Source organism: Cokeromyces recurvatus, assembly GCF_025118155.1.
Source record: "Cokeromyces recurvatus strain NRRL 2243 chromosome Unknown BX663scaffold_9, whole genome shotgun sequence".
Taxonomy (NCBI): Eukaryota; Fungi; Mucoromycota; class Mucoromycetes; order Mucorales; family Mucoraceae; genus Cokeromyces; species Cokeromyces recurvatus.
In genome coordinates, this window is record NW_026251395.1 from 606537 (window position 1) to 620538 (window position 14002).

The following is a 14002-nucleotide window of genomic DNA, read 5'->3' on the forward strand; positions in this document are numbered from 1 at the left end:
ATAAAAAGGACAAAAAGCAAAATAATAACAATTTAGAAAATAAAAAGATTTACATCTATCACACCATCACTGCTGATGGAACTACTGTTACTGCACCTGCTATTCCTACCGTTACCGTAACCACAACTACTGCAACTACCACTCTTTATGAAACTGAGGTAATCACTTCTAGCGTTACTGACACCGTTAGTGGTACATATCTTCTTTCACTTCCCTTCTTGACTGTTGCTTAAATTATATACCTAAATTAAATGCTTTAAAAATAAATACATACACACGTACTAGATTGATTAGATATATGAAAAGATAAAAAAAATAAATAAATAACTATTTTCCCCCTCCCCTCTCCACACACACACACACACACACACACTTAACTCAACCCATTCCTTCTTATATAATAAAATAAAGTTATCAAAATTGTTTGTTTGTTATATGCAAATTCTAGTATTCTTTAAAACTTTTTTTTTTTTATTATTATTATTATATAAAATTAATAAACATAAGGGATAAAAATATATGGAACACGACGGCAATATTCTTCCCAATCAGCACCGTATTTTTGAGCACAACGTTCCATATCTCTAGATACACGATGAACTAAAACACAAAAGAAGAAGCAGAAATAAAAGTATGGCAAGAAAGAAGAGAATCCAGTGATGAGACCCCAAGAGATAGACATCATTAAATCAGCAGTGTAATGAGGCTTTCTAGCGATACCCCACCATCCAGAGGTGAGTAATAAATTACCATGCTTTGTTTCAATAAATGTAGGATTCTTGATATGACCCCAAGGTAATTGAGGGAAGGCATTACGAGTGATAAATGAACCATTTTGTTCCATACGGAAACGATTCTTTTGTGAATTACCAGTATCAAAGATATAATAACCCACTAAAAGTAATGTAAAGATAGCAATGGTGTATGGCCAATTATGTGTAATGGCTTTGCCCGTAGTTAATTGATATTTCATTAAATAAATAGAGGAATAGCAATAAGTAAATGGGACACCTGCCATATTCCAGAAAATAAGCATAAAACCTATATATAAAATAGCCAACACATTATTAATATCTATTATCTATTATCTATTATCTATTATCTATTATATATATAGATATACTATTTACCATCACACTCATAAAATATATCCCAAGAAGTGGGAATACATTCTTCTCCCTTTTGACAAGCATTCGCATATAAAAAGTGTGCCAATACCATAAAGACAGCAGGTGCGGTAACGGTACCATATGTTTCATATTGCTTCAATAAACAAGAGAGTGATAAATAAAATAAAACTGGCCAAGGAAGTCTGATTTCAGCCCACATCTTAAGATCTACATGGCCAATCCTTGGATTCAAGCAAGCACCCATAAAGTAATCATAAACGAAATTACCTGACATACGATGTGTTTTACCCATAAATGCACTTATAACATAGACAAGTGTAGACATTGTAAATCCCCAAAGCATAGCTACTGTCATCAATTCACCAAAATGATCAATGATTTTACTTAATCTGAATATGCCTGTGACGTGACAAACAATAGAAAAGGCCAAGGTAAAATACCAAGATGAAAGGCCATTACAAAGATATTTCAACTAAAACGAACAAAAAAAAAACATGATAAATAAATACTAGCTTGAAACACTCACTCACTCTCACTCTCACTCTCACTCTCTCTCTTTTTCTTTCTTTCTTTCAAAAAAAAAATCCCTTTTCAACATACTCTTTTACCGTTCAATGAAGGGATAGGTAAACCTTCCACAATAGGACCAGGCATGACATAAGCAAGAATGAAGGAAAACACAACATAACCCATATACGTTTGAATAGCCCAACGCGTAGGATAAGCATCTTGAACAATCTTTGTCCAAATCTCTTGAATAAACCAAGGCTTGAATTCTGAGAGATGAGTTGGATAAATTAAATGGCCTTGATGATACTCTAGACAAATCCAAAAATAATACATTAAACATGGGAAACCTAACATCATGGCCGTTACACCTAAGGGACCCCCAAACTCATATTTCACTTGCTTGTCCAACTCGACATCTAATTTAGTAACCTTTTGTTTAAATAAAGGTACGCCGTTTTTATTTATCTTGTTGCTCTCCGTAGTCGTCCTCTTCTCCTCTTTTAGTGACATGATAAAGATAAAGGAAAGGAACAAATAATTATCCACCTCTTATTTATTTATTTATATATACATATATACACATATATACATACATATATTAAACAGCAATTATTATTGTTTATCGTATATTAAAAATTTATTCTCCTCTACTATTTTATACGTACATACATACATACATACATACATATACGTACATAATATAAAGTAGAAGAGACTATCTTCACTTTCTTTTCTCTATTAATATAACCTTATAACGCTATGAAGGACCAGATTAATTGCAGATATGTTAAGGGGATAAATAGATAATTCCTTCGCTTGATATTTAAGCCATGAAGTAATACAACGGCGTTTAAAAAAAATAAAAAAATAACAGTAATATTAAAAAATCCGAATACATGGATTTATTACCAAACCTTGTGTAATGTAAGTAGTATTATTAAAAGAGCCCTAATAGCTTCTTCTAATCTTCTCTTTCATATACATACATCGACATACAAACATATACTTACCTTAATACTAACTAAAGTCAGTGTTCATGAATGGATCAACAAACTTGTTAAGAAAGTAAATATCAACCGATTACCTTTTGTTTTCGAATATAATGAATTTTTGGTCAATATATGGACATCAATCCTCATCAGTTTGAATAGAGACTTTTCTAACTCCCAATCTTTACAAAAGCTTTAAAAAAGAAAAAAAAAAGAGAGAAAGAGGATAAGAGAGAGACTACTGTCAGAAATTGTAATCTAATTGGATACAAAAAAAAAGATGTACTTTTATTCTTAATAAAACGAAAGAGAGAAAATCATATACAAACATCAAGAACAGGCAATTAAAGGAAGCAAAATAAATCGAGACTTTTCAAACTAATTTTTTGATTGATTAATAAGTCTGGAATTTTTTTTTTTTCTTCGACATGTATGAAAAAGAAAAGAAGCCATAACAGAGCTAAAGAAAGAAACACACAAGTTCAGAAGAAGGGTTTAATCCATGATTGGAAACCAAAACTACACTATTTTATGTTCAATGGATGGGTCAAGACAAATATAAAAAAAAAAAAAAGACTGTTGGTATTTTAACAAAGAAAAAGGAGAGAGAGAGAGAAAAAAAAAAGTTAAAGTTCAAGGGTATGGGAAGACTTTTTGGACGGTCATAAATCAGGACTTATTTGCTTTATACCTTACACCTTCTAGCTAACATTCAACTCAGTGCTTTCCTTTATGTATAACATCTTTATTAAGCATTACTTTCAAAGCCCTTGATGGTCATAGTATAATTGCATAAAAAAAAAGAAGTATAAAGTGGTTTCTACAAGCTTTGGATATAAAACACGATAATAGCATCATATCACCTATCACATGGATGGTGCAGAATAAGGATTAGTAACTCACCATAATTGGGACGCTCTTTATAATATTAGTAAATATTATGTAATTTGTAGTCAGAAGTCAAATTAATCTTAATAAAAAAGAACATCATCCCTTCTTTTGAAACCACTGCTGGGTATCTAATTCAATAATAATGACTGAATTATTTATTTTATTTTATTTTTAATGACTCAGAATGTAGTTTTATAAGCTAAAATAGGTTGCATTATATGTCAAGGAAAGACTATATACACTTCATTTATATTAAGAAATTAGATAGATGTAATATAGAGGAAGAACATGGCTGATGTATTTACTTATTCAGGATATAATATTACTTAAAATAGTCTAACAATAAAGTAGCTTTCTCAAATGTTTTACTTTTGTTTCAGGATTATCACAGCTGTCAGGAATACCGTTATTATTATAATAAACTTATTGCTTATGAAAAGCAAAAGTATCATTAAAAGCTATATTTTGCGTCATCGTACATAATTCTTTTTTTTTTTTTTTTTTTTTTTTTGTAAGAGAAAAAGGATAGTGCAGGAACTGAATTCTTCTTTATTTTACTATCCTTTTTTGTCTAAGATTTTTTTTTTTTTGAGTAGAGTTAATTCATCAAATTATACATTTTTTTGATTAAATAAATATTCATAAAAAGACTTTTCTGGCATAGTCCAATTAGCTGCATCTATATAGTCTATTGATTCTACATCTTGTTTTGTCACATAATTAATATATGCTGGATGACAAATGTATGTTATTCGATTATTTTGCTCATCCGTTTTACCTAAATAAGATTCAACATCGTTAACAATAGAGATTTTCTATAACTATAACTACAACTACTTTACTGAATGAATAAAGTCCATAGTATCGACACATTGTATGTAAAATATATCTTTCAAACTGATTATTTGAAACAACTTTAATTTCCAAATAAGCTTTATCAAGACATTTTAGATCATCTAACCAAAGATTAATGAATTGCATCAACTGAGATTCATAATTACTAACAAGAATTTTAGAGACATGAGTTTTTTTCAAGTTGTATCGAACATTTCTAGATAACGCATGCGGTAATAATACATTGTTGTCTTCTAATCCTTCTCCATCAAATAATAAATTATCATCATCTGTTGAACATAATACACTTGCTGCAACATCTAATTCATATTTATCGTAATCTTGGTTATTATATCCAGGAGGTCGTAAATCTTCAGCATAAAGTACAGCAGAAGGATGATTTAAAAAATTATCTAATAAATGTACAATTTAATACATATTAACCACATTTTAGATTTAAATCAATGACTTAACTGTTTAGCCAACGTTGTCTTCTTCGGCTACCCTCTTTTCCAATCCACTGAGATCGTCTAGAGCTTGTGTCTTTTTCTTTTGACGTTGGTTTTTTATTAACGTTGACTGAGGAGGTTTGAGGTCTTTCTGGCTCGGATGATGGCTTGATTCCAAGTAGTTGGGCCTTTTGTCTTTGAATAGCTTCCCAGTGAGCAGTAGATTGAATAAAAATAACAGTGGATTGCTGTTTGAATGTCATGTTTTTTTTTTTTATGAAAATGGAAAAAAAAAAGAAGTTTTTTTTTTTAGAAAAAGTTTAATGATATGTTGCCATGGTAACGTCTGTCCCCCTTTTTTTTATTTATTTATTTTAAATCTATTGGACCTATTTGTAAGGAAAGATTATAAATTAAAATTCAATTGGTCTTTTTCGTCCAATTATAGTTTTTACACTTCAAACTCAGACAAAAAGAAAAAAAAATCTGTATGTAAGCTACCTACATCATACATTTACTCTATCAGTATTTCCTACCTCAGGAGAACCGTCGTCGGGAGGCATAGAGCGGACTTTTTTGGAAGTGGAGGTGGTGGTGCTTGTTGAAGTACAGTTTGATGTTTCCCTTTTGAATCTAGAAGGGCGACCAAGGGCTTGCCTGTGGCTTAACACAATATCTCTAAAATTTAAAACGGCAGTCAAGTCTCTGTTCCAGAGTCGAGAAGGCACTAAACATTTTTGATTTGTACATCTAGCGAAAGAAAATATAAGAAACTGTCTTTTTTTCTTAAAAAAAAAAATAAAATAAAATAAAATTGATGTTTACCGTAACAGGCCGTGGCACTCAACTACTGGATACTTGCCTTGAATATGCGGTCGAGGGTTCTTGACATAACATGATGTATGAGTTCGCCTCAATGGGAAGCATGCAAATGATTTGGATTCTAAACTTTCACACGAGTCAGCTAATTTATAATATGCAATAGGATTCGCTTTGCAGTCATAATAAATGTCGTTGTTCTTGAATTTATATTGTGAACTATAAGTGCCAAAAAAAAATCTCGTATGTGTGTGATCGCTTCTTCGGTTAACTGATCCACAGATAAATTTTGGATATTTCCTGAAGCAACTGATAACTTCAATTGAGTGCAAGGTTGTGTTATCTTGTTTTTAATGACTTTTTTAATCTCTTCTTCAGCCATTTTTTGCTTTTTTAATATTTTTCTTCTTGCCGCTGTTCTGTCTTTTTGCTGTGTCACTAAATTAACGAACATCCTAAGCTTATTGCCAAATTGCAGCATGATGTCGTTTTTGTAGGCAGTATCTATCTTTGCACACTTGTATGCAGCAATTTTGCTGAGAATATTTCAATTCTATGAGGAGGTATAGCCACATAATCTACAATATTCGTTCAAGTATTTCTTAATCAAATTTCTAAACTCTGTGGTTTTAGTTGATTTTGTAGGTGGTAACTTCTTCGTATGTTGTACAAGTGACGAAAAAAACTTGTATGTAGAAGTCTTTTTCAGCATATTTTTCGATATCGAACGCTTCACATCTTTTTAATTCACTGATGAATATAAATTTGATTAGAGCAAAAATGTGAATCATAAGCGTGTTTATGGTATGCACGAGTTTTTCGAGCCTTGGGAGGTATTCAGGTTTCCACCCTATCTCAGATATAGAGCTTTTAATCGTTATTAATTTTAAAGGATCCACTTTTATTTGCTTATGATAAATAAAAAGAAGAAAGGGTAAGAAGAGTAAAAAAAAAAAAAAATAAATAAATAAATTGACAACTGTCTTATTTGAGATTTGGTTATCTCTTGGTAAACCCCAAGCCTGCCCCTTCCATCCAAATGAACTCTTCACACGCTCACATAGTTTTTCTTGTTTGTATATATGAATAACTGTCTTCAGATGCCCAAATCTATTGAAGATCCATTCTCTTATCTCTTGAATCTATTACCATCAACATTCCTTACTAAGAAAGTGTGAAAATCAATTGATGCCTGGCTTATATGCTGGCCTTCTATATATGTGCAATTCTGCTTGGAGATGGACTATCTAGCTTCACTCCCAAATTCCTGAATCCTCTGACCATCTTGGTGAACCCTTTGTCAATCATCTTCTTTCAATACAACAACGAATTTCTGATAGTTAATTATCATCACTTATACATACACTTCAACATTTTCCCTTTTATATCCCAAAAGGGGTTTTTCTTTCCTTTCCTTTTTTCCATAGCGATCTGACCAGGGCAAAACAGCATATAAATGCTATGTGCTCATTAGTCATTTTTTAATTTTTAAATAAAATTCCTCTTCAATCGTATTATAATTAATAGGAACTTTACTTTGCCAAATGCTTCAAATTATTCGTTACGCGAAAATAAGTTGCTTTACTACTGCTTATATGAATTTATAAATATAACATTGATTATATACTACATATATTCTAATTAAAGACAATAAAGAGGCTTGTATACGTTAAACAAGTAATAAGTAGAATCGCTTAGTATATTTCATGCTGTTTATAAATGAATTCTGTTTCATTTTTTTTTTTTTTTTTTTTGTTGCTTTTGTTTAAACTTATCAATTATTATAGTGAAAAAAAAAAAATGTAGCAGCTCAATACACATTTGTATACTTTGAAAACATAATAATTCTGAAAGTCTTTGACTGCAACTTTTGTGTACAGTTCTGCAATTTGAGGAATTGTAGTGTATATAGCTTTTATTGTATTATCCAGATAATTCAAGAATATTCTACTCTTGTAAGTTTTGTTATTATTACTGTTAAAATAACAGGCTTATTTGAAAATATTTTAGTACTTCTTAATTAAAGACTGTGCCTGTCATGGTGGCTATTAGCTCTTCAGTTTTTATTAGTTCATTGGCTTTTAATTTGAATGTTACACATTTAATATGGATAGGAATGATATTCTTCTCGAAAATTAATATTCGTATTGTTTAACAATGGCTGGACTTTTCTTTGTAAGAAGTCTTTTTTTTTCTTCTAGTTATTAATATGCTTCAAATACCTTTTTGATAACATTATTACTCTACTTTTTCATTTTTTTTATATAAAAAAAAGGTTAATGACATTCAACGCGTTTTTAAATTATTATGCTTATTTCTCCTTTAATACTTACGTTACTACTAGAGTATTCAGTGCATTTGTTAATATTGATTATGGTTATCACAAACGTATCCTTTTTACCAAACACTATAATTATTCAGTATCTCCAAGTGTATTGCTAACCATAAATAACATACATTATTGAGAACCTAGCTAATAGTTTTATTCTAATAGGCTTTATCCACTTGATTAGAAAAGAGCATGACCTTTCTTATTAATGCATGCATCAATCAATGAAACTATAATCTATAAATATATAATAAATGAAAGGCCCTCTTTTCCTACTTTTGACCTAATTATCTACCATGAAATCTTCTTTCCCCCCCCTCCAACATAAACGTTTTTTTTTTTTTTTTTTTTTTTTTTTTTTTTTTAGTTTATCAGATGAATCGGTATCTATCCTATTTTATATCACTTCTAACTGATTGTTGATGCTTAAAATGAATCTAAATTGACATGAAAATTACCATTTGTGTAGCTAATATATATGATTACAATGTTTATAAATATAGGCTCGTTTTATTCACTTGTCTCTCCCCAACCACCACCACCGCCAACACCAACACCAACACCAACACCAACACCAACACCATCCTTTTATTTTTAATATTCAACAATTAGTTTATTTTATACATATTACACTTTTGAACTGATTCAATTGCTAAATTCAATGTATCATACATATATGTATAATACTTGCAGAAATCGGATATATTAAACAAGAAACAAAACAAAAGATTATATTAAATAATTACTTAGTCTATGTACACCAAAATCAAATATCTTGAAAGAAGTTTCATTATTTCTTATTAGAAAAAAAAAAGTTAGTAGAAAGTTTTTTTTTTTTCTAATTTAATCTTATTTTTTTTTCTTTTTACTTTTGAATTGCTGCAATGCATCGACGACCATCAAATACAACTCGCCATATACCATCTACATCCGTAATCAAGTCCCGAATAAAGCGTCCAGTTTTAATATCCCACATCTTTAAACCACCTTCTGAGCCTGAAATAATTTTATCATTATCATGCTGAAAACATGTAATCGAATTAGCATGTCCTGCTAACGCATGTTGGCAAACACCTGTATCAGGTGACCAAATTCTCAAAATTGAATCTGCAGCAGCAGAGACGAGATAATTTTTACTTAATCCTAGTAACCCGACCAGGACAGTATGACCCTCTAGTTTCTTGATACAATCACCTGTCTTTAAATCCCAAATACGTATACTTGAGTCCATACTGCCACTCATACAACGATTCCTTTCTGAATCAATTACGACTGAATAAACTCTGTTTGTATGACCTTCCAAGACATGAACTGTATGACCTGTTCTGATATTCCAGACACGAACGGTATGATCATAACTACCGCTTACGAGTGTATCACCATGTGCTGCAATGGCTCGAACAGACTGACCATGACCAACTAAAGCACGTACAAAATACGGATTTGGTTTAGTGGATGTATCTCCAAAATAGTGTCCCTCCACATCCTTTGGATTAGGTAACCTCCAGATTCTTAAAGTAGAATCACGCGAGCCAGTAATGATTAAAGATGGATCATTCCCTTGAATAGGCTTCGTGATCAGTAAACATCTTACAGTGGAGGTATGTCCATTAAAGATATGTGTACATTTGCCAGTTTCCATGTCCCAGACACGTACCCGTCGATCAGTAGAGCCAGTGACCAGAGTATTATCCAGATATTGAAGAGCCCATACACCCCCTTCATGACCCTCAAGCGTCATTCGTTTCTTGCCTGTTGCAGTAGAATAAATATTAACATGAGCATCGTCTGCTCCAGATACAATTTTATCATCATCAAACTGTAAACATGTCACTACAAATTTTTCATGACCCCTAAACGTCCTTTCCTCTGCTCTTCCCTTTCTCCAATTTTGTCTTAATGTATGATGTATCGCATATAATTTTTTATAATAACTATAGTTTGTAGTGATTGATACATTCATAGATGGTAATGGATTAACAAGTGAATAGCCATCCTTTATTAAAAGTTGTTTCCATACTTTATCATCCGTATCTATGATGGATTTCCATTTCTTACATACACATGAAGCTGTACTTAATGAAAATGCATCCAAATAACTTATAATATATCTTGAAATCTCTAAGGGTAATGTAGATAATAGATCATGCTTTAAAACAGGGACAATGGCTGAGTTTATAAATTGAAGGGTATCTATTGATGATCGTTTTAATAATTGAAATAATAGACGAGACTTGAGATTAGCTGGTATCGAATCAAAGATGCTTATCATGGAAGGTATTTGCTGTAAGGCCTTTAATGTATCATGATCGTCCATAGTAAGTTGTCGACTTGAAAATAAATTGCAATTATCTGCTTTTAAAATCCTCGGTTTCTTTTTATAGCTTGTAAATAGTTTATCATCATGTGTGACTGATCTCTTTTTTGAAAAAGAAGAGCCATCGAGGAAAGCGGTTATATCATTTATAGTAGTAGTCATAGTAGAAGAAGAAGAGGAAGATTCAGTTATCATATTTGTAGTGATCATAGATAATGGAGAAGAAGGGTATCCGAGTTTATAAGTGTGAGGACTTTTTATACAAAATTGAGTTAACTCGGTATTTTTATTACTAGTATGGTTTAACTTTTTTTTTTGTTTTTTTAATAATATAATAATATTAGTTGTAAGACTTCTTTATCCATACTTTGAGAGCTTTTTTTTTCTATTTACCTCTTTTGAATAATTATTGTCCATGTCATTTTTATTTGATTCTAGAACTTTAAATTGTACAAGATTTGAGTTTATTTCGGTAGATGAATGAATCGGTAGTGATGAATCTTGATTTTGCATTTTAAATGAATGTGTTGAAAAAAAAAAAAAGAAATGTATATAAAAAGTAAGCTTAAAGAAAGGAAACACAAGTATATAATATATAAAAAGATAAAGAAAAATAATAATAACAATAACAATAATAGGAGATAAAGGGGATGGGGGGATTTATCGAAAAGACCGAAGAAAAAAAAAAAAAAGAATAAAAAATAAAAAGATTTAGTAATTCATTATTATTCGTCTTGTCTGTTAATGTACAATAGAATATAGAATTTTCGGGTTATAAAAAAAAAAAGTTTTACTGCTAATAGCGTTGTTGGAAGCTCTTTTTTTTTTTTTTTTTTTTTTCTTTAGCAGTGGTCATGATAGTCTTCTTCTGTTTATACTACAAAGCTATAAGAAAAAAAGAGTTTGTATTTAGTTTGATTAAAATAAAACTTAGAGTCTACTTTTATTATATTTTGGGTAATAAAGGAAACATAATAAAATGTAAATTTATATATTCAATAATTACATAATCATTTAAACTCTACTTTCTTCTTCTTCTGCATTCCCGCCTACAAGTGATAATAAGAATAATCGTATACATTCATCTAGAAGGAATCATATTATAATAATGTATATTTTAATACTATTTGCACGTAGAATCATAATAATAAAGAGAAACATAATTTTTTATCTTGTTGTACAAGTAAGCATGCATTATATACGTCTATATACTGATTTATCCAGGGACTATTATGTACAACTACGTACTAGTATTTATTAACATTATGCATTTAAGTCTACTATGAGCTACTATTAAAAAATGAAGTCTTTATTGTAATAGGACAGTGAAACAGCATTATGCGTTGTAACACCTCTAAATAATTCTCTTAATAAATGACTCTGCTTTTCTTTTTCTGGAATTTTTTTTATTTTATTTTATTTTTTTTTTTAAAAAAAAAAAGGAATAATTATTCTATACTTATTTGCATCTGCCTTCATTAGTCATCTGGTGAAAAAAAAAAAAAAAAAAGTTATTATTATTTAACAAATCGCTGTTTTATTTGCTTTGCTTAGTAAAATTAAATTTAATATAAAATATCAGGTTATCATCTACTTCAAAAATTCAAATCCAAAAATAAATGGTTGAGATTCATTCTGTTAGTAATCGAATTTTATTTTAATTTGATTGGCTGAAACATTCATAAGCAAAACTAAGATTCTGTATTTGAAGTTTTAAAACCAAAATGGTCAGAAATATATAAAAAGGGCGCATAATTCTTGATCGTGAATAAACCATACACTTCTTTTATATTTTATTTATTTATTTATTTACTCTTAACTTATATAAACAATAATGACTAACCTTCCTGTCTTGACCACCTCTAACGGTAACCCTGTTGAAAACGATCAAACCTCTATCACTGCTGGACCTTGGGGACCTGTTCTTCTTCAAGACTTCAATTTGATCGACAAGCTTTCTCACTTTGATAGAGAACGTATCCCTGAACGTGTTGTCCATGCTAAGGGTGCAGGTGCTCACGGTGAATTTGGTAAGTAGTAGTAGTAGTAGTAGCAGTCATTTTTTTTTTAAAAAAAATGAACATGCTTTTAATCATTATTATCATTGTAGTTGTCACACACGATATTACTCACCTTACCAAGGCCAAGTTCCTCAGTGAAGTCGGTAAGAAGACTCCTTTGTTTATCCGTTTCTCTACTGTAGGTGGTGAAAAGGGTAGTGCTGATACTGCTCGTGACCCTCGTGGTTTCGCTGTTAAGTTCTACACTGAAGAAGGTAACCTTGATATTGTCGGTAATAACACTCCCATTTTCTTCATTCGTGATCCTTCCAAGTTCCCCGACTTTATCCATACTCAAAAGAGAAACCCTCGTACCAATCTTAAGGATCCTAATGCTGTTTGGGACTTCTTCTCTAATGTTCCTGAATCTATTCATCAAGTTACTATTCTTTACTCCAACCGTGGTACCCCTGATGGTTACCGTCACATGCACGGTTTCGGCTCCCACACTTTCAAGATGGTAAATGAAAAGGGTGAATTCAAGTACATCAAGTGGCACTTCCTTACCAAGCAAGGTATTAAGAATTTGAGACCTGAAGAAGCTAATTTACTCGAAGGTGCCAATCCCGATTATGCCACTCAAGATTTGTTTGAAGCTATTGAACGTGGTGATTACCCCTCTTGGGATGTCTACATTCAAGTTATGGATCCTAAGGATGCTCAAACTTACAGATGGAATCCCTTCGATGTTACTAAAGTCTGGCCTCATAAGGTAAATATTTGTAATAGAAATCAAATATATATATATGTATGTACATGCTAAATAATATATATCTATATATAATCAATAGGACTATCCTCTTCAACCTGTTGGTACTTTCACTTTGAACAGAAATCCTGAAAACTATTTCGCTGAAGTTGAACAAGCTGCTTTCTCTCCTTCTCACTTGGTCCCTGGTATTGATGCTTCCCCTGATCGTATGTTGCAAGGTCGTCTCTTCTCTTATCCTGATACTCAACGTCATCGTCTCGGTGTTAACTATAAGCAAATTCCTATTAACCAACCTTTGTGTCCTGTTAACAACTATCAACGTGATGGTTTCATGGCTGTTAACGGTAATGGTGGTAGAGGCCCCAACTATGGTCCTAACTCCTTCAATGGTCCTGCTCAAACCAACATTGTCAACTCTACTTTCATTGCTGAAGAAGTTATGGGTATGACCGGTAGATTCACTTATGAAGTTACTGATGATGACTTTGTTCAAGCTGGTATGCTCTTCCGTCTTTTGAGTGAACAAGATAAGGATGACTTGACTAGAACCATCGCTAAGGACTTCCTCAAGGTTAACCAAGACATCGTTGATCGTCAACTCGGTCATTTCGAACGTGCTGACCCTGAATATCGCAGACGTATTGAAGTTGCCTTGGCCAAGTTGAAGGCACAAAAAGCTTAAAATAATTTTTCCTTTTTTAGTCATTATTCTTTTTGGAAGATCAATTTTATATAAATTCATATTTGTATTTTTATATTTATTTATTGTAATAAAAATAAAAAAAAATTGTGTGTAAATAACAGAAATCTGCTCTTTGGATATTATTTTTTTTTTATTTTATTTTATCTCATGCCACATACATATAGTTTCTAATAATTAAAATCTATTATATGTGTTTACTGGTTTAGTTATTACAGTTTGCTTAGCTACTATTAATTACTGAAGTATAATAATGATGAAC

The 14002-nt window shown here is 31.1% G+C and overlaps 6 protein-coding genes across 6 annotated transcripts; 1 reads left to right on the forward strand and 5 right to left on the reverse strand.

Moving 5' to 3' along the window:
* Positions 1-493: 493 nt before the first annotated feature.
* On the reverse strand, positions 494-1997 carry BX663DRAFT_530625 (ergosterol biosynthesis ERG4/ERG24; the record flags this gene model as incomplete). Its single annotated transcript, XM_051530328.1, has 3 exons — positions 494-1041; positions 1131-1602; positions 1731-1997. 3 exons carry the CDS (start codon positions 1995-1997, stop codon positions 494-496), a joined length of 1287 nt encoding a protein of 428 aa, XP_051384001.1.
* A 2012-nt stretch (positions 1998-4009) lies between these two features.
* BX663DRAFT_506124 (uncharacterized protein) lies at positions 4010-5110 on the reverse strand. The gene is made up of 3 exons (XM_051527154.1): positions 4829-5110; positions 4363-4767; positions 4010-4298 (listed from the first exon to the last, which is right to left on the reverse strand). The coding sequence occupies exons 1-3, from the start codon at positions 5064-5066 to the stop codon at positions 4132-4134; spliced, it is 810 nt and encodes a 269-aa protein (XP_051384002.1). The 5' UTR covers positions 5067-5110; the 3' UTR covers positions 4010-4131.
* Positions 5111-5624: 514 nt separating this feature from the next.
* BX663DRAFT_432883 (uncharacterized protein) lies at positions 5625-6151 on the reverse strand (the record flags this gene model as incomplete). The annotated part of the gene is given in 2 exon segments (XM_051522962.1): positions 5625-5880; positions 5895-6151. Coding segments are annotated over 2 exon segments (513 nt in total), but the record flags the coding sequence as incomplete, so codon positions are not given.
* Positions 6152-6251: 100 nt separating this feature from the next.
* Positions 6252-6509, reverse strand: BX663DRAFT_432777 (uncharacterized protein; the record flags this gene model as incomplete). Its single annotated transcript, XM_051522958.1, has 1 exon — positions 6252-6509. A coding segment is annotated over one exon (258 nt), but the record flags the coding sequence as incomplete, so codon positions are not given.
* Positions 6510-8495: 1986 nt separating this feature from the next.
* BX663DRAFT_535980 (WD40-repeat-containing domain protein) lies at positions 8496-10956 on the reverse strand. The gene is made up of 3 exons (XM_051530613.1): positions 10662-10956; positions 8821-10574; positions 8496-8747 (listed from the first exon to the last, which is right to left on the reverse strand). Exons 1-3 carry the CDS (start codon positions 10779-10781, stop codon positions 8681-8683), a joined length of 1941 nt encoding a protein of 646 aa, XP_051384005.1. The 5' UTR covers positions 10782-10956; the 3' UTR covers positions 8496-8680.
* Positions 10957-12022: 1066 nt separating this feature from the next.
* Positions 12023-13847, forward strand: BX663DRAFT_506126 (catalase). Its single transcript, XM_051527155.1, has 3 exons — positions 12023-12298; positions 12379-13040; positions 13120-13847. Exons 1-3 carry the CDS (start codon positions 12103-12105, stop codon positions 13720-13722), a joined length of 1461 nt encoding a protein of 486 aa, XP_051384006.1. The 5' UTR covers positions 12023-12102; the 3' UTR covers positions 13723-13847.
* The last annotated feature ends 155 nt before the right edge of the window (positions 13848-14002 follow it).

Bases quoted from the DNA above. Each gene is read 5' to 3' on its own strand.
- BX663DRAFT_506124 (XM_051527154.1), bottom strand. From the start codon at position 5,066: ATGACATTCAAACAGCAATCCACTGTTATTTTTATTCAATCTACTGCT. The intron at 4,768-4,828 runs GTTAAGTCATTG...TACATTTATTAG, and splicing joins AAGACAACGTTGGCTAAACA to ATAATTTTTTAAATCATCCT. The intron at 4,299-4,362 runs GTAAAGTAGTTG...AATCTTATTTAG, and splicing joins CTATGGACTTTATTCATTCA to GTAAAACGGATGAGCAAAAT.
- BX663DRAFT_535980 (XM_051530613.1), bottom strand. From the start codon at position 10,781: ATGCAAAATCAAGATTCATCACTACCGATTCATTCATCTACCGAAATA. The intron at 10,575-10,661 runs GTAAATAGAAAA...CAAAAAAAAAAG, and splicing joins ACAATAATTATTCAAAAGAG to TTAAACCATACTAGTAATAA. The intron at 8,748-8,820 runs GTAAAAAGAAAA...TTTTCTAATAAG, and splicing joins TGCATTGCAGCAATTCAAAA to AAATAATGAAACTTCTTTCA.
- BX663DRAFT_506126 (XM_051527155.1), top strand. From the start codon at position 12,103: ATGACTAACCTTCCTGTCTTGACCACCTCTAACGGTAACCCTGTTGAA. The intron at 12,299-12,378 runs GTAAGTAGTAGT...TTATCATTGTAG, and splicing joins AGGTGCTCACGGTGAATTTG to TTGTCACACACGATATTACT. The intron at 13,041-13,119 runs GTAAATATTTGT...TATAATCAATAG, and splicing joins CTAAAGTCTGGCCTCATAAG to GACTATCCTCTTCAACCTGT.